This window comes from Sceloporus undulatus, chromosome 5 (genome assembly GCF_019175285.1).
Source record: "Sceloporus undulatus isolate JIND9_A2432 ecotype Alabama chromosome 5, SceUnd_v1.1, whole genome shotgun sequence".
In the NCBI taxonomy this organism is placed as follows: domain Eukaryota; kingdom Metazoa; phylum Chordata; class Lepidosauria; order Squamata; family Phrynosomatidae; genus Sceloporus; species Sceloporus undulatus.
Window position 1 is genome coordinate 192,827,680 of NC_056526.1, and position 18,209 is coordinate 192,845,888.

At 48.0% G+C, this 18,209-nt stretch overlaps 1 protein-coding gene across 1 annotated transcript in view; it reads right to left on the reverse strand.

Moving 5' to 3' along the window:
* Positions 1–18,209, reverse strand: part of RAB11FIP5 (RAB11 family interacting protein 5) — a 49,832-nt gene that overhangs the window by 14,314 nt on the left and 17,309 nt on the right. Inside the window, exons 2-3 of the mRNA XM_042466951.1 lie at positions 13,686–14,134; positions 11,551–12,364 (exon numbers count right to left, since the gene is read on the reverse strand). Of these exons, the coding sequence (XP_042322885.1) occupies positions 11,551–12,364; positions 13,686–14,134 (1,263 nt within the window). The remainder of the gene's footprint in view (positions 1–11,550; positions 12,365–13,685; positions 14,135–18,209) is intronic.

Sequence of the window (18,209 nt, forward strand, 5' to 3'; positions counted from 1 at the left end):
TCGCCGTACAAAGCCGATTCATCTTGCCAACTCTGCCTGTCCCATGCAGCATCATTTGCTTCCTCTTGGAGGCTGAGTGGCGGGAATCTCCTTGGGGGCTTCGGTGGGGGAGTCTCTGCCCTACGGTGCTCGCATACCCCTCCATCCTGTTCGATCCCCACGGCCACTTTTCCCTCCTCTTCCTCCTCCATATCGAGCCCTGAGTTCAGGTTGTCCTCCTCTGGGAGCTGAGCCACCTCTGACACGGCATCAGTCATAGGGACTGGGATCTCCTCTTCCCTTTCCAAGTCCCCGTGGCACACGTCAGCCACAGGGGTCTCCCACATTTCAACATTGGGACCTTGGCTGCTTCCACCTGCCAGAGATGGTGCCCCGGTGGGTTCGTCGTCCGTCAGGTTCACAGGCAATCTGTCCCCCTCACCTGAAAAGACGATGGCGGAGGACAAGGAGGAAAGACCAGAGGCAGCAGGAATGTGATGCTGGCTGTCATCCAGGTCCGAAACAGGGGTACCAACAGACATTCCCCAAGCATTCTTCCACCACTCTTCTCCCCCAGGACTTGCAGGTTCCCCCTCAAGCTCTCCCCGTCTCTCCTCTTCTCGGCCCCAACTCTCTGCAGATAGCCTTGCCAAATTTTGTGGATCCGAGCCTTCCTCGCTGGGCGGTCCCCAGGGTAGAGTAGAATCTCTGGATCCGTCCTCTGCCGATTCCATCACGCTCCGGCTGCCCAGAGGCCTCCTCTCTTCAGACACAAAGTTCAGCAAGTCTGGACCCCCAGGATAGGGCTCTGCACCTTCACTGCCTTGGGACTCATTTCCCCTTGGCAGTAGGGACCTGGTGCCTGTCTCCAGGGGTCCCGTTCTGTCCAGAGCGTCTGCTTGGACCACTTCTGGGGGGTTCTCCATGCAAGCGTCCGGTTTCAGTCGGCTGGTGGCAAAGGCATCGAAGCTCTCGTCCCATTCGGAGGGGGGTGTTATGGCGGCAGCGGCAATGGCAGGTGGTTCCGGGATGCTGGTTCTTTGGGGTGGTGACTCAGGCGGTGGTTCTCCAAAGGAAGGGGGTCTGTGATCTTCTGGGAAAGGAGGAGATTTCCTGAGAAACTCTCTCGCAGGTGCAAGCAGGCCAGGATGGGAGCTGGAGAGAAAGGGGGCAGGGGAGCAGAGTTTAATACCTGGACTGCCAGGGGGCTTCATGGGAATGGAGGGGTGGGATGAGGTGGGCAAGGGTAGGGAGCAAAGAGTGGACATATATTACAAGAGCTTGCCTTCCAGGGCTACTGCAAAAGCAGGGAACAGTGGGGTTTAGCATGCAAGGAAGGAAGGAAGGAAGGAAGGAAGGAAGGAAGGAAGGAAGGAAGGAAGGAGAGGGAGATGGGAGGGCAGAAGCAGGACACTCCACAAGGGCTCCAGGGGGCTGGAGGAAGTGGAGGTCAGGGGGCACCAGCGAGCCCAGGACTGACTCAGGGGGGCACTCCAGGCTGTGGAAGAAGGCAGAACAGTTCCCCAGAACCCACAAACAGCCCCCTATTCATGCCACCGGGAATGGAGATGCCCCTCCCCAATAAACACCCACCCTCCCTCTCTCAAAACACACACACACAAGCAGTGAGCAGGCCCCACTCCAAGAGCAAAAAAGCCACCCCTGTGCATTTGGCGAGAGCCCTGGACTTTGATGAAGCAGAGCAATGAGAAAGGAGAGAACTGAAGAGATGCAAAACTGGACAGGCAAAAGCCGAAAAAGGAGTAAAGAGTGGGGGGTGGAGGTGTTATTAAATAAAGGACTGGACACGGTCCACCACTCCCTGGCTGCCCAACCAAAAGGCCATTTGCTGCTCTAGAAAGCACCAAAACCCTGCCTCCAGGCTTTTTGCACCCTGGTTCTATATGCAATTCCTCAAATGTCTTGTACCCTTCAATCTGCATAGCTCAGTCTGCACCCCTTTAAAGCAATGGTCACCCCTTCCTCCCTCCCTCCCTGCCTCCCCAAGGTCTCCTCTTGAGGAAGCTACCCAGCCTCCTTCTACCCATGGTTCTCTCAAAGCTTGGTTCTCCAGGTGTTTTGGACTTCAACTCCCAGAATCCCTGACTACCAGCCAGGCTGGCAGAGGTTTGAGAGAACTACCATAAAACCCAGCAAGGGAGAGCAACAGATGCTCCAGTTTCTTATCTTTACAAAGCCAGGTAACACTGCTCAGCTGAACATGGGGCTCCCCTGCACCCCAAAACAAGCTCAGTCCTACCCCTTAACACCTTCCTCTGTGACTGAGAGACTTTTCACAGGTGAGGGTGCATTGCTGAAAAATGACTGTTTGGAGGCATAGCGCAGTAGCAAAAGACAAGGAAAGGAACTGGGGGTACCCACCTTACTTTGGGCTCCCCCCCCAAAAAAAACAACAAACATCATGCACTCACATATCCAGGAGAGAAGCATCCCCAATGGGATGGAAATGAGCCCCCTCTGACCCAGCACTATGACAACTACAACAAGAATTAGCAGTAGAGAGTCAACCGAGGGGCTCAGCACCCTGAAATTAGCTGTGACCCCCAACATGCCATGGACCCACAGATCCGGGGGAGCATACTCTGCACATGAGCAACATGGCCTCTCTAACCCAGAGCCTGTCCATATGCACAGGGCGCCACCAACGCCCCACTCCTCCCTTACACATCTCTCTTCCTATATCCCACCAGCCACATGGGCCACACCAAGGAAAGGACTCGGGCCACATGGGCTCAGAGGCCTTTTCAAAACCTCTCTTGGAAGGTTCTTGATTGAAACTCCCGGTCCTGCTCCACTGATTGGCCAGCTGGGCCTTAGGCCAGCTATGATGTAAATGCTCATTAGCATGTCCCGCCCCTGGCTTAACCCTTTGTTGTCTGAGAGAAGTCCTCCAATGACTGGTGGCCCACTCATTACAGTCATGTCCTACGTTCTTCTTGAACATCCTACATCGTTTTGCGGTGCCTTGTCCTCCTTGATAGTCATGATGTCAGGTCACTTTGACCTTCCTCCATCTGCCCCTGAGAGTATCCCTGCCTGCCTTCCTCCCTTCTGAATTATGGCTTACTGAAGCCACTTTCAATCTGCCCTGGCTGCATCCTACCCAATCCTGGGATTTGTAGCTTGGCGAAGGGTATTTGAAGGCTCTGGTGCACTGCCTCAACTGACCAGCCTCAGCTGGACGTTCTGCCCCACAAGGGACTCAAAAGCAGCCTCTTCTCCAAACCAAGGGAGAAGTGGGGACTTGCTTTCACTCAAGAAGAAGGCGAGCACTTGGGCAAAAGCAGGAAGTTCTCCAGAGGTCCTGCCCCCCCCAAAACCAGAAAAGAGCCCCCCCCAGACAGTCAGGCTCACTGGACCAGTGGGAAAGAGATTCAAGGGGTCACCCCATAACTTGTCCAGCATTTTCCATACGCAATGCAAGAGAGAAAGACCCTGCCCAGGCATGGGCAGCTATGGTGGGCATGGGGACCAGTTGCCTCCCCTGTGACCTCCTGAACTGGGCTGGGGAAACAACAGTTCCTGGACATCCACTTCTAGGGGTCGGTCTGTTTGTTTGAATTGGATATTCTTAATTCAGAGATACAGCTGTGTTAGTTTGTGGAATTAGTATGTAGAGAGATCTTGTAGCACCTTGGAGACTCACTGAAAGAAAGAGGTTGGCAGCAGGAGCTTTCATAGACTTAAATCTGCTTCCTCACATGCATTTGGTGGAGACGAAATGGAGTGCAAATGCATCAAATGCATCTGAGGAAGTAGACTGAAGTCTAGGAAAGCTCATGCTGCCAATTTCTTTCTTTTAGTTAGTCTGAAAGGTGCTACAAGATCTCTCTACATACTCTATATTCTTAACGTTAAAGAGAGCAAGGGGCCCTGCAACCTATTGAAAAGGTGAATTGCTCCTCTACTGATGCAGCCTAGAATCGCATTGGCCTTGTTAGCCACCGCATCGCACTGTTGACTCATGTTCAACTTGTGGTCTACTTTGACTCCTAGATCCTTTCACGCGTAAAGGTCTCCTTAAACCAGGTGTCTCCCAGCCTATATTTATGCATTTCATTTTTTTCTGCCTAAGTGCAGTACCTTACATTTCTCCATAATGAATTTCATTTTGTTAGCTTTGACCTAGGTTTCTCATCTATTCAGGTCATTTTGAATTTTAACCTTCTCTTCTGGGGTGTTAGCTACTCCTCCTAATTTGGTGTCATCTGCAAATTTGATAAGCATGCCCTCTATTCCTTCATCCAAGTCACTGATAAAGATGTTGACTAGCAGACTGGGCCCAGGATCTCGATCAGGAATGGATGCAGGCCAGAGAGCAGCGCGACGTGGGCACGCTTCCAACACAAGTCCTATTTCCAAGGCTGCAGAAAAAGGCTGCATCAGCAGAAGGAGACACAGAACAAGGGCAAGAAAAGGCTGCAGCCAAATGTTTCCCGTCTCTTTTTTGGATGCTGGGAAGGTCCCTTTAGCTGAGCCAAGAAAGTCCTTCTCTAATGCTCTGCAACGCCCAGCAGAACAGGTGAGCTGTTTTGTTTTTAATTTACTTACTTATTTAATATCCCACCTTTTTCCAGATGCAGGGACCCAAGTCGGCTAACAATAAAAGCTGCCCATTATATTGAAAAGATCTGGTATCCCATGGCCTTCCTATCACCATCAGCATTATTATCATATGCCAGGTAGTGGATTCTGGGAGCTGTAGTCCATTGGAGTAACTTTCCAAGCTCTAGCTCAGGGTAGTATATGATGGAGTTGCCCAGACTTCATCTTCACAATCCAATAATTTACGCGTTGTACTCAAAAGTAAACCTTGCGGAGTTCAGTTGTCTGAATCCTCTTAACCAGTGATTCCCAAACCTCCAGGTGTTTTAGACTTCAACACCCAGAAGCCCCAAACAGTTTGGGCAACAAGCAGGAATGTTGGGAGCTGAGATCCAAAACATCTGGAGGACCAAAGTTTGGGAACCACTGCTCTTGACGATTCTCAACTGGAGTAAACCTATTGAATCAATTGCTGAATGGTGAGTCAACCTTAGACAAATCCCATTGCTTCACTGGATCTGTTCTAGTTGGGACTCTCAACAGGGAGCTATTCCCAAGAAAATGGCCACAGGGCTGCAGTCTTACACAATCGTGTGAGTTTGTGTGTCTGTGCGTGTGTGCGTGTGTGTGTGCATGTGAAGGACGTTTAAGTGATGGAGGCAACTACCCAAAGAGGTGGTTGAGTCTCCTTCTCTGGATGTCTCCAACAAGAGGACTAGACAAGGCAACTGTTACATGGATTTGTAACTGGTTGACCGGCCAAAGCCAAAGGGTGCTCAACAATGGCTCCTTTTCATCCTGGAGAGAAGTGACCAGTGGGGTGTCCAGTGGGGCTCTGTCCTCGGGCCCAGGGTTATTCAACATCTTTATCAATGTCTTGGATGACAGAATTGGGAGCATACTTATCAAATTTGCAGATGACACCTTACTAGGAGTAGCAGCTAATACTCCAGAGGACAGGATCAACATTCAAAATTCAACACGGAGAAATGTAAGGTACTGCACTTAGGGCAGAAAAATGAAATGCACAGATATAGGATTATGGGGGACACCTGGCTTAAGGAGATTTATATGTGGGGATCTGGGAATCCAAGTAGACCACAAGTTGAACATGAGTCAATAGTGAGATGCGGCAGTTAGCAAGGCCAATGCAATTTTAGGTTGCATCAATAGAAGTATAGTGTTTAGATCAAGGGAAGTAATAGTTCCACTTTATTCTGCTTTGGTCAGGCCTCATTTGGCATAATACTGTGTCCAGTTCTGGGCACCAAAATTCAGAAAAGGGATGGTGAGAAACTGGAGTATGTCCAGAGGAGGGCGACCAAAATGGTGAAGGGTCTGGAAACCATGAAGCCCTATGAGGAACGACTCAGGGAGCTGTGGATGTTTAGCTTGGAGAAGTGAAGGCTAAGAGGTGATAGGATAGCCCAGTTTAAATATTTGAACGGATGTCACCTTGAGGAGGGAGCAAACTTGTTTTCTGCTGCTCCAGAGAATAGGACCCAATGGAGCAATGGATGCAAGCTCCAGGGAAAGAGATTCTACTTAAACATTAGGAGGAACTTCTTGACAGTAAGAGCTGTTCAACAGTGGAAGATGTTGCCTTGGAGAATGGTGGAGGTCTTTAAGCAGAGGCTGGATGGCCATCTGTCCCAGCGAGGGCTTTGACTGAGAGTTCCTGCATGGCAGAAGGGGGTTGGACTGGATGGCCCTTCTTGGGGTCTCTTCCAACTCTAGCATTCTATGATTATAGCAACCCTAAGGCAAACCCATCATGAGGCTTTCTGGGCATGGTTTGTTGGCTGAGATGAGAGTGTGACTTCTAGACCAAGGCCTCCCAGTGGGTTTATATGGACAAACTGGGATTCCAACCCTGGTCTCCAGAGTCATACTCCAGCGCTCAAACCACGATGCCACACTGGCTTTCATAGACTCTCTAGTTAAGCTCATTTTATTCTACAGTACCTTGGGATCTTTAGACGTTGGGAAGTAATTTTTTAACCAATAAATATAATGAACTAAATGCTTCTGCATTCTGGTCAGACCAGGCGGGTTGGTTTTTGTTTTACTCCAGAGATTGGAAACAGAGGAATTTGGACACAGGCTTCCGGCGATGCCTCCCTGGAGTCCATCACGCCCAGCGCCGGCCAGGACAGGCGGGTCTGGAGGCACATTCCGGAAATAACTCCCTGCTTGCCCAGGTGCTTCAAGGCCAGGTGCGTCTGCTCAGCCACGAAAAGAGCATTCCTTGGCATGATGCAGAGACAGCAGGTCAGGAGCGCAAAAAAACAGGCTCTCTCCCTCCCTTCAAATCAAGATATGTTCAGATGATGGTAGTGAAGGGAGTGCACTCTGCACACGCACAGTAAACACTGTTCCCCCTTGTACACAAAGGGTCCAGTGCATCTACAATCTGTTGAAGGATGCAGGAGAAGAGCTGCAAGTGTGGGACCACTGTCCAAGCAGATGCCACATGCCAAAGTCCATGTGGGCATGCATGTGCATTCAGTTGCACATCTAGATGTGCATTCATTTGTGCAACACTTCGCAGTACAATCAGTGTGGAACTCCACATGCAGAAAGATTTATGCAACACAACCCTGATGGTGGACCTTGGCTTAGGTGCCATGGCCCTGGGGAGAGGTCTGCTTTGTGTGAGCCACAATCTCACTCCAGCCAGAATCTGGCTCTAATTCCTATCAGTTTGAACAGTTATTTCAAGGTGGGGGTACTCCTCTGCCACAAATTTGACCATCTGGCCTTGGTCAAGACATTGACACCCCTTTCTGCCAAGGGGCAAGAGGGGAAGGGAGGCTTGGGTTGGCAGGACTGGGGCAGGTGAAGTCACAGAATCACAGAATCCTAGAGTTGGAAGAGACCACAAGGGTCATTCAGTCCAATCCCTTGCCATGCAGGAATTCTCAATTAAAGAACCCCAACAGCCTGTTTAAAGACCTCCAAGGAAGGAGACCCCACCATCCTCCATTCAGATAGCAGTGTCTTCCACTGTTGAACAGCCCTTACTGTCAAGAAGATCTTCCTAATGTTGATCTAGAATCTCTTTTCCTGGAGCTTGCATCCATTGTTCTGTGTTCTAGTCTCTGGAGCAGCAGAAAACAAGCTTGCTCCCTCCTCAATATGACAGCCCTTCAAATACTTATACAGGGCTGTCATATCACCTCTTAACCTCCCTTCTCCAGGCTAAACATCCCCAGCTCTCTAAGTCTTCCCTTATGATGGCAAAGGCGGCTCAAGATCTTGCCTTTGAGGCAACAGTAAATAAATCCAAAGTACCAAGTACCACAAATCAAATGCTTCTCATTAATAATCCTGCACAAATTCTGCAGTGTGGCCATTCTTGGCAAGAACCATTTTTAAAACGATGCTAGGAAGGAGTCTTGGCCTGATGGTCGTGCAGCATTTGCAAAGAAAGCCTAAACACTTTGGCTGCATTTGCATTTGTAGGCAACTAAGCATCTACAGAGAGGCCTTTGCAGAACTGGTGGCCTTTCCCCGCCTGCAACTCCGTCATTATTTATCTAATTAAATTATATGTCTTGCCTTCTACCCAAGGAAGCATCATCATTTGAAGGAGGCACAAGGAGAAGAGGGCAGGATGAACCTTTGGTCTCAGCAAGATTGTTCCGGCGTGACACAATCATTTGTTGGCCAAGATTGTGCCAATTGCACCCACAACAAGGCACAGATTTGGGGCCGTTAGCAATGGGATGGGATGGGAATCGCACTGTTCTCCAGCTGTTTCCAGTGGTGCACAATGCTGGGACCTACAACCTCAGCTACATAACGGAACAACTTTTTCCCCATGCATTCCTCCAGTCTAAAGGAACTCAAATCTGGCATAGAATCAGAGAAATTCAATGAAGCAACAAGTTAGAAGGGAACCCAAGGGCCGCTGTGCAGGGACCCACAGCTAAAGCATCCTTGGCAATGTGACTATTGGCAAATGCCACACATCCACTGTGGGCAACTGCAGCAGGTCTGGGGTCCAACATCTTGCTCTGGGGACCCTCCGGGAGGCATGCAGTCAGCCCAATATGCTAAGAACAAAACAACACAAAAAAGCCCACAGAGCTGCCCAGAGGTCCATTTCTAGTTTTCAAAAATGGATAGTGGTTTGGCTTTTTAATACGTTATCTTTTCTTTTTTCTTTACCTGTGCTTCTTCCATGCAGAAAGCACAGGTTTTGCTCAGGCCTCCTAAGCCGAATATATACTGTTTCCTGCACATGTTTCCTGAATAAAAAACTCAGCAGGGGTTTATGCTCAGAAAAAACACTTGTATTTCTGCAAAGAATAGTTCCCAAGAGCAATTTGCAAAGCATGAATACTGGAAGAGATTCTCATGTGGGCATTAGAATCATAGAATCATAGACTTGGAAGATAGCCCAAGAAGGGCCACCCAGTCCAACCCCATTTTGCCATGCAGGAACTCTCAATCAAAGCATCCCTGACAGATGGCCATCCAGCCTCTGTTTAAGGACATTAAATTACTATCAGGAAGTCCTCCTAATGACAGCCCTTCAAATATTTGTTATTACTGTCAGGAATCTCTTTTCCTGGGGCTTGCATCCATTCCTCCATGTCCTGTTCTCTGGAGCAGCAGAAAACAAGCTTGCTCTCTCCTCAATGCTATATCCCTTCAAATATTCAAATAGGGCTCTCCTATCACCTCTCTTAACCTTCTCTTCTCCAGGCTAAACATCCCCAGCTCCCTTAGTCATTCCTCATAGGGCTTTATAGTTTCCAGACCCTTCACCATTTTGGTAGCCTTCCTTTGGACATGCTCTAGCTTCCAAAATCCTCCTTGAATTGTGGTGCCCAGAACTGGAGACAGTATTCCCTGTGAGGCTTGACCAAAGCAGAATAGAAGGTCACTGCAGCTTCCCTTGATCTAGATACTATACTTCTATTGATGCAGCCTAGAATCGCATTGGCCTTTTTAGCTGCCACACTGCACTGTTGATTCATGTTCAATTTGTGGTCTACTTGAACTCCTAGATCCCTTTCAGACGTAAAGGAGTCTCCTCAAATCAGGTGTCCCCCATAATCCTATATCTGTGCATTTCATTTTTCCGCCTTAAGTGCAGGACCTTACATTTCTCTTGTGTTGAATTTCATTTTGTTGGCCCAACATTCTAATCAATTCAGGTCATTTTGAATTTTGATCCTGTCCTCTGGAGTATTCGCTATTCCTCCTAATTGGTGTCATCTGCAAATTTAATAAGCATACCTTCTATTCTTCCATCCAAATCACTGATAAAGATGTTGAATAACAAACTGGGCCTAGGACAGAACCCCACTGGTCACTTCTCTCCCGGATAAAGAAGAGGAGCCACGGCTGAGCACCCTTTGGGTTCGGCCAGTCATCCAATTACAAATCCACCTAACAGTTGCCCCTGAACCTTCCTTTCTTTCTATCCAAACCCTTTGGGTTCACAGCCTAGCACACCTTCTCCCAATCCCACCCGCCCCTCTGCCAATACCACCTGAATCTTCCCAACTGTGGAATAAGATCTCTTTAGTCCTGAACCAGTCAATGGGCTTGCTAGGCTGGTCCTCCACAAGGATGCTCTGGCTAATACCAGTGCATCAATGGATCTATCCTGCTACCTCTGTAGCCTTTTCAGTGCATGCAACAATTGCAGTAGGACATTACAGCAGCCCTTCTGTCTATCCTCTTTCTCCCCATGTTGATGCCTTTGCCACACTGTCCTCTTGCATGGAATGAAGGCCCTTTCATCACTCTTTCATTCTGCGCAACCACAGGAACATCACTAACATGGCAGAAAGGGTTAAAGCAGCGGTGGCAGCAAGAACCAACGGACCCCAAAAGCCTCCAGAGGGGTCCCATCTCTTGCCCACAAAGCCAACCAGGGCACCACCCTCCTTTGCAGGAGCCATAGATACATGTTCACCCTCACCAGCAAGAACAAATACTTTCTACTGCCATTGTTTTCTCCCCAAAGCAGGAGAAAAGAAAGATACCACCAAAGTTTTGCACTGTGTGAAGATAAGCAAATAAACTCCAGGGTATGCACAAAATTTTTTAAAATGTGTGTTTTCCGCAGACATTGTGTCTTTCTTCTGTGCAGAAAGCCCAGGTTTTGCTCAAACTTCACATGTTTCCTGTACAAAAAACATAGCAGGGGGTTTTGCACAAAAAAGCACATGTATTTCTGCACAGAATAGCAAACCAGAGTAATTTACAAAGTGTGAATACTAGAAGAAATACTCATTGCTACAATTTTGTTCCAGACCGATTTCCCAAGGAGTAAGGAAATCCCTCCCTTTCCCCCTAAAGACAGGTTGAGTCTCCCTAATTCAGAATTCTGAAATCAGAAATATTTCAACATCCAAAAATGTCCGAGTGACTGGCGGACATAGTAACACCCCTTTGCTTTCTGAAGGTCCAAACAGCACTAAGTTTAAAAATATTGTGTCTAAAATGTGGGCCCTTGGTATCTACTGGGTTTGGTTCCAGGACCCCACATGGATAGCAAAATCTCTGGATACTCATGTCCCATTAAACACAATGGCATAGTAAAACAGCATCCTTTGTATAAAATGCCAAAATCAAGGTTTGCTTTTTGGAACGTATACATATTTTAAAAACATTTTAAAGCTGTGGATGCTTGAATCTGTGGATACGGAGGGCTGACTTCAAGCTCTGTGTATAATAAGGTGTATATGAAAAATAAATAACTCTCAGACTTGGGCCTCAGCTCCGTGATACCTCCATATGTAGATGCAATTTTTCCAAAACCTAAAGCACTTGTGGTCCCAAGCATTTTGGATAAGGGGGACTCAGCCTGTAACGCATAACTATTCCTTCCACCCAACCTTGCAGGGACATGTGACAGCATAAGGGTGGAAGCTCTCTCCTTCCGCTTGGATGAGCAAAAGCCTTTGTGCGCAAGGGTTAGTGCACCAACGTCGTCCCCAGAGCCGCAGCCTTCCTCCCTCCCTCCTTGCCCACCTGGCTCACCTGGGTTTCCTCTCCTTGGAATCGTGACGGCCGAACCAGCTGCTGGCACTGCCACTCCGGCCTCTTTCTTCCCCTCCACCTCGTGGTGGAAGATTCGAGGGGTCCGAGGGCACCGTAGTTTCCACCACTGCCGCTGTTGCGTGACTCGTCCCGCTGTCTTTGCTGCTACTCCTCCGACGGAAGAATCCGGACCTTGCCTTCTTCTTCTTCGTCTCCTGCTCTCCTCCTTCCTCCTGGTCCTCCTCTTCTTTTGGGATCCTTTCGTGGGGCCAGACCCTGACCACTTCCGAGGAGAAGACCAGCGGGGCCGCAATCTGGACTGGTCTGCTCTCCGCCCGCAGGGCCTCCTCCTTCTTGGCCCGGCCACGGTGCTTGTTGAGGGCGATGGTCTTGACCGAGAGCTTGTCCTCCTCCTGGGCGGCCAAGATCGGAGGAGAAGGGATGAATCTGGGGGGGTCTTTTGGGGGGCCCTTCTGGCCACGGCTGCTGGACCACGGCGGAAGCTCCGGCTCAGGGGCCGGGGGACCCACAGCAGGGCCCTCCTCCGGCTTGTCAGGGAGGCTCTGTGAGGGAAGAGGAGGAAGGGGAGCCGGAGCCGGAGCCGGAGCTGGGGAGGAAGAGGAAGGCTTGGGAGACGGTTCCTCACAGTAGATATGGCTTCCGTTGATGCAGAGCGAGGAGCGGGAGATGGGCTCCTTCCCAGAAGGCTTCAGGCTCTGGATCGATTTGGATTCGGGCAGCAGGTTGACCTGGGAGACCTCATCGCTGAAGGCTCTCTTGTGGGTCAGCTTTGGTGAAGGTAGAAAGTCTCTCACTGGCAAGGAAGGAAAGAAGGAAGGAATAAAGCGAGGAAGGGTTATTCCACCAGCTGTTGATCACCCACATCCATCACCTCTCTCTTGGACCATTTTGTGCATCCCAATGTCCCATGAATGTGTGTTTAGTAGAGAAAACTGAGCCACGCAGAGTTGCCTGCTGGAATACAAGAAGAGTGCTCTTTATGGCTATGGAAGAGGAAAGCCAATGAGTGATGGACTGTAACACTGGAAACCCCAAGAAAACCCCAGTGATAGGGTCACCTTAGGGTTGCCACAAGTTGGAAATGACTTGAAGACACACAACAACAGCAACCCCAGCATGGCATAGTGGTTTGAGTGTTGGGCCATAAACTCTGGAGGTCAGGGTTCAATTCTCAGCTTGGCCATGGAGACCCTGGGTGACTTTGGGCAAGTCTCACTCTCTCAGCCTCAGGAGAAGGCAATGGCAAACCACCTCTGAATACACCTATTCAAGAAAACCCCATGACAGGCTCACTGTAGGGTCTCCATAAGTCAGACACAATTTGAAAGCACACTACACACAACACACACAGGGCTTCCAGCAGGTACGGCTTGTGATCGAACTGCATGGCAAGCAACACTTGCTGAATTTCCATCTCCTACACAACCATACAAGCTCACAATTCTACATGCGCCGCACTAAGTGCTGTAAGACCACCTTCATTAGATGCAACATCAGGAGGTCTATACAATGTCTATCCCAGATCCTACATGGAGGACTCCCATCTCACAGCCATGGGCTTCTATGTGGCCCCTGGGCCTCAGCCTATCTCTTGTGCTTTTTCCCATCTACCTTAACCCACTAGGAGAAGAGAGCCAGATTTTTTGGACCTCTGAGTTTTAAATTACGCAGCAATATAGGCCTTTGACAAGGTTCCCCATGACATTCTTACAAAGAAGCTAGTGAAATGTAGGCCAGACAAGGCAACTGTTACATGGATTTGTAATTGGTTGACTGGCCGAACCCAAAGGGTGCTCAACAATGGCTCCTTTTCATCCAGAGACGTGACCAGTGGGGTCCCACAGGGCTCTGTCCTGGGCCCAGTGCTATTCAGCATCTTTTATCAATGCCTTGGATTAAAGAATAGCAGGTATGCTTATCAAATTTGCAGATGACACCAAACTAGCATGGCAGAATGGGAGTTGGACTGGATGGCTCTTCCAACTCTATGATTCTATGATTCCCTCCTTTGCTGCGGTCGACCCCTCCTTGAGGGCCTGGACCTTCCTGTATCTCCCCCCAGAAAGCAACCCAGTTTTGCCACCACCTGGCTCCCTGCCCAGTTCTATCCTTACCCGAGCGGTCAGTGGAGAGGCTGCTATGCCGGCTGGGCGAAGGGGTCAGGGTTTCCAGGCCGGCGATGCCCCCTAGGCTGCTGGCAGAGGAGAGGGTGCTGTCGGAGCCCAAGGAGGTGTTGGACTGGGTCAGGGAGGACTTGCGCAGCTTCCCCTTGAAGAAGAAGCCCCCCTTGCCCAGCCGGAGACCCTTCTTGACCTCGGCCAGGCCCAGGTCGTCCTCCAGGGCCGCGCAGCTGCCGGGCACGATGGCTGAGGCCGACTCCAGGTCATACTTCTGCCGGCCCTTCATCTTGTCCTTCAGGCGGCCAAAGGGCGAGCGAGGCTTCTCCTTGGCCGAGAGGTCAAACATGCTGGCCGTCAGGCTCTGGCGCGTGAACTGCAGGCTCAGCTGGACCTCACCGCGTTCCTTCTCCTTCTTCCCGGGCTTTGAGTGGAGCTTGTACCACCTGGCAAGAGGAGGGGAGAAATCAATTATTACTATTATTATTATTATTATTATTATTATCATCAGTCAGTCAGTCAGTCAGTCAACCTTTATTAGGCATAGAAAACAACAAGCTTAATTTTGCAATTTTATACAAGAGACACCATTTCATGACCTCATTGTATTTAATGGGACTTGAGCATCCATGGATTTTGGTACCCATGGAGGGTCCTGGAACCAAACTGCAGCGGATACCAAGGGTCTGTTGTAATTTATTGTTACTATTCAACCACTATCTATTATTAACAATTAATTAATTATTATGTTTGATTGCTATTATCATTAATAATTTTCAACTATTATCATCATCATTATTATTAATAATAAAATATTGACAATAGAATACTGGTGACAAATTATCAATAATAAATTGTTATGTGTTATCAAACAATTCTTAACTTGTGATAAAAATTAATCGATATTAAATTATAATGTGTTATCAAACAAATCTTATCAGTTATCAGTAATAATAACTGATAATAATAACGTAATAATAATAACCTTTATTATTGTTCCTATCATCGTCATCTCCATTGACCATTATTATTATCATCATCATTATCAATAATAAAAGATTGAAAATAAAAGGCTGGTGATCAATATTAATCACGATTCTAGAGGCCTTCAAAAAGGCTGTTAAGACGGATCTCTTCCGGAAGGCCTTCCCAGACTGACTTCCTTTATTTCAACTCCCTTCAACTTGCCTTTTTAACTATTTTAAACTGTGTTTTTATTAATTGCTATTTTTTCTTTGGTGGGAGGGATGGGGGGGTTATATATGTGTGTGTGTGTGTGTGTGTGTGTGTAAGTGTGGAATGATCCGTCCTATTCCCCCCCTGAGGCCTTTAAAACGGCTGCCAAGAGGGATCTCCTCCAGACTGAGCTCCAAAATGGCGGCAGCAGCCCCTCCGTCTCCGGATCCATTCCGTCTCCTTTGTTTTAAACTGTTTTATGGCTTGACTCTTTTAATTGTTATTGAATTTTATTACTGTTCGATGGAGAGGGGGTCTGAGGGGAAAACAAAAGGTCGTTATTGTTGTATTTTCATTTTGAATTGTAATCCCACCTCAATCCGTAGGGAGAGGAGGGAAATAGAAATAAATAAACATCATCATCATCATCATCATTATATATTTGTAGATTTGCTTTTACGATGCATTTTATTGTATTAATTGTATTTCTGTAACCCGCCTTAATCCACAGGGAGAGGTGGGATATAAATAATAATTGTTGTTGTTGTTGTTGTTGTTGTTGTTAGCCACAAGTTTTGGGTCTGAGTTACCTTCATAAACCTGGATGGGACATTTTAGGGTGTGTTTACACAGCAGGGATTGAAGCAGTTTGATGCCACTTTAACTGCCATGGCTTTGTCCTGTGGGATCCTGGGATGCGTAGTTTAGTGAAGTATTCAGCCATAGTTTCCTCCCCTTCCACCAAGGCTTTCTGGTCTAAACCATGCTTTAAACCATCTTTAAGCTATGTTTAAACATGGTTTAAACCAGCTTTTTAAAACATTCCTGTTTTTTTAAATGGATTACTCATACAAACACACACAGATTAAAGTCTTATTGGAACAACAACGACTGCTGGACTTTAAGCGTTTTGACTTTTAACAGTGTATTAGCAGTTGTTGCTCGTTGTTAAGCCAGCGTCAGATGCTCCTTTTTAGTCCCTTCATTAGCCATCCTGAATCCCGTTTTGGGAGAAAGGCGGGAGGGAGGGAAGCCCAATAAATAAAGCAAAGCAAAATACATTCATTTTATAGTGCAAGAAGTGCTATGCAGAAACAAATCCCGCAGTTAACACAAGTTCAACCAAAACAACTTGCTTTAAAAAGAGCACGTTTTAAAGAACAAGGATTAATAATTGGCCACAACAACTGGACTCTGTTTTGCTAATCAGTTTTCCAATTTGGTCCTATATTGGTGCAGTCCTATACACTGATGGGGAAAAACCTGGTTTAAGCAAACCAAAATGCAAAACATTCCCAAAATTGTTGTTTTTTAAAGTTAAACAAAACAACACAAAACGCACACAGCCCCCTGCCCCCCTCCCCTGCTGTGACCCTCCAGGATGGACCCAAAGCTGGCCCTTCCTATCCCTTAGCGCACATCGCACACATCGCACACCCAACGCCCACAGCTGCCTGGCTTGTTTTGCAGCCGCTGTGATTCAGCAACTGTTTGTGCATTCTGCAAAGTCAGTGGAAACAGGCGGCTGTGATGAAATCAGAGGAGGACACAACCTTCTTCCGGAGCCCGGCACCAAAAACATCAACTGACCATCCACAAACACACACACACCCATCCTCAGCCTCTCCCAAAAACCCAACACACACACACACAATGAGATGGAGAGCACGCACACAACACAGAATGCATCCCTGCAAAAGACGAAAGGGGGGAAAGATGCAACCCTAAGAAATTTCCAGAGTCCATGGATGGGCTTTCAATTCAGTCAGTCAAAATGGGCACAAAATGCTCTCTGCTAAATGGCCTTATAAAGGTATTACAGGTTGAGTCTCAACTATTAGCCGAAACTTTCGGGACCAGAGCTACTTTGGATTTTGGGTTTTCTTCCTGGTTTCTGGAATATTTGCATATTGGGGTTTGGTTGCAGGACCCCACCGCAGATAACAAAATCCATGGATGCTGAAATCCCATTAAAGACAGTGGCACAGCAAATGGTGCCCCTTATATAAAATGGAAAACCAAGGTTTGCTATTTGGAATGTACACTTTTTAAAAATGGACAAAAGGAGAGCCAGCTGAACATAACGATAATAAAGGAGAGTCAGTTGGGCATCCTGGTTTTTTGAGTATCGGACTATGATTCTGGAAATCCTGGGTTCAATTTCAAGCTCAGCCATGAAACCCACTGGATGGCTATGGATAAGTCACACTCTCTCAGCCTCAGAGGAAGGCAATGGCAAGCCTCTTCCGGTCAAATCTTGCTAAGAAAACCCCATGATAGGTTCACTTTACAGTCACCGTAAATTGGAAGCGACTTGAAGGCACGCAACAATAAATGAGATATCTTGGACCAAGCCTAAACATTGATGTTGCGTATATTCTCCTTATTATACACACAGCCTGGGGGCAATTAATTTTATACACAACATCTTCAATAATTTCCTGCACGAAGCCAGGTTTGCGTACCCCGAATCATCCGGAAGCAAAGGCGTCACCGTCTCAGACAACGTGGGGACAATTTTGGGAGTATTTCGGATTTTGGAATTCAGCATAAAGGAAACTCAAAGCTTTATCACAAAATGGACCGAAATCAGGCTGACCAAAAGATACACAAAATTCTCTGGGCAAGTTGTCGAAGCACACATGTCTCCTCTACATGCCATCTTTCCCTGATGAGGAACCATGTCTATTTCAAAAGCTTGCACAGAAAAGTTTAGGTTTCACCTAATAAAGGTATTATTACCACAATGTGGACTTTGGAAGATGAGGGAACTTTCCAGGACCGTCTTACTTGGCAATGCAGTGTAAAAATGCCTCTCTTCAGTAAATGGGCATCCACTTCCCCCAAAACCAGTTTGCAAAAACACACAGCCGGGTAACACTCTTAGGCTGGCAAATTGTGGTGGCCAAGGCCATGCCGGATGCCCAAAAGAGGCCCGGCCTCTTTGCAAAGAGAGCTCACAGATGCCAACCAACATCTGGCAGGAACAGCCAGGCCTGGCAGAAAATGGGCAGAGCGGGAAAAGAGAGCCAGGCGCAGCCTCTCCTTGCAAAAGGAGGTGGAAAAACATCCCCTCCGCATGCGCACATCCCTGCTCTTTGGGAGAAGGCACAGCTGCCAAAGCAAATGGGCCGCATTCTTCTCCTGGTGTCCAATTTAGCTCAGGACTCAGAGGATCCAAGAGGCCCAAGGCCGGACTCCAAGGAGTGGCACACAAACTGCCCAGGAGGAAAACAGAGAGGGTCAGCTCTGGACAGGATGCAAACATACACTGAACACACCCCACACACCCCAAAAATAATGCTCTGCCCTCTTCCAAGGCTTCTTCTCCTGAGCCCCCCTTCG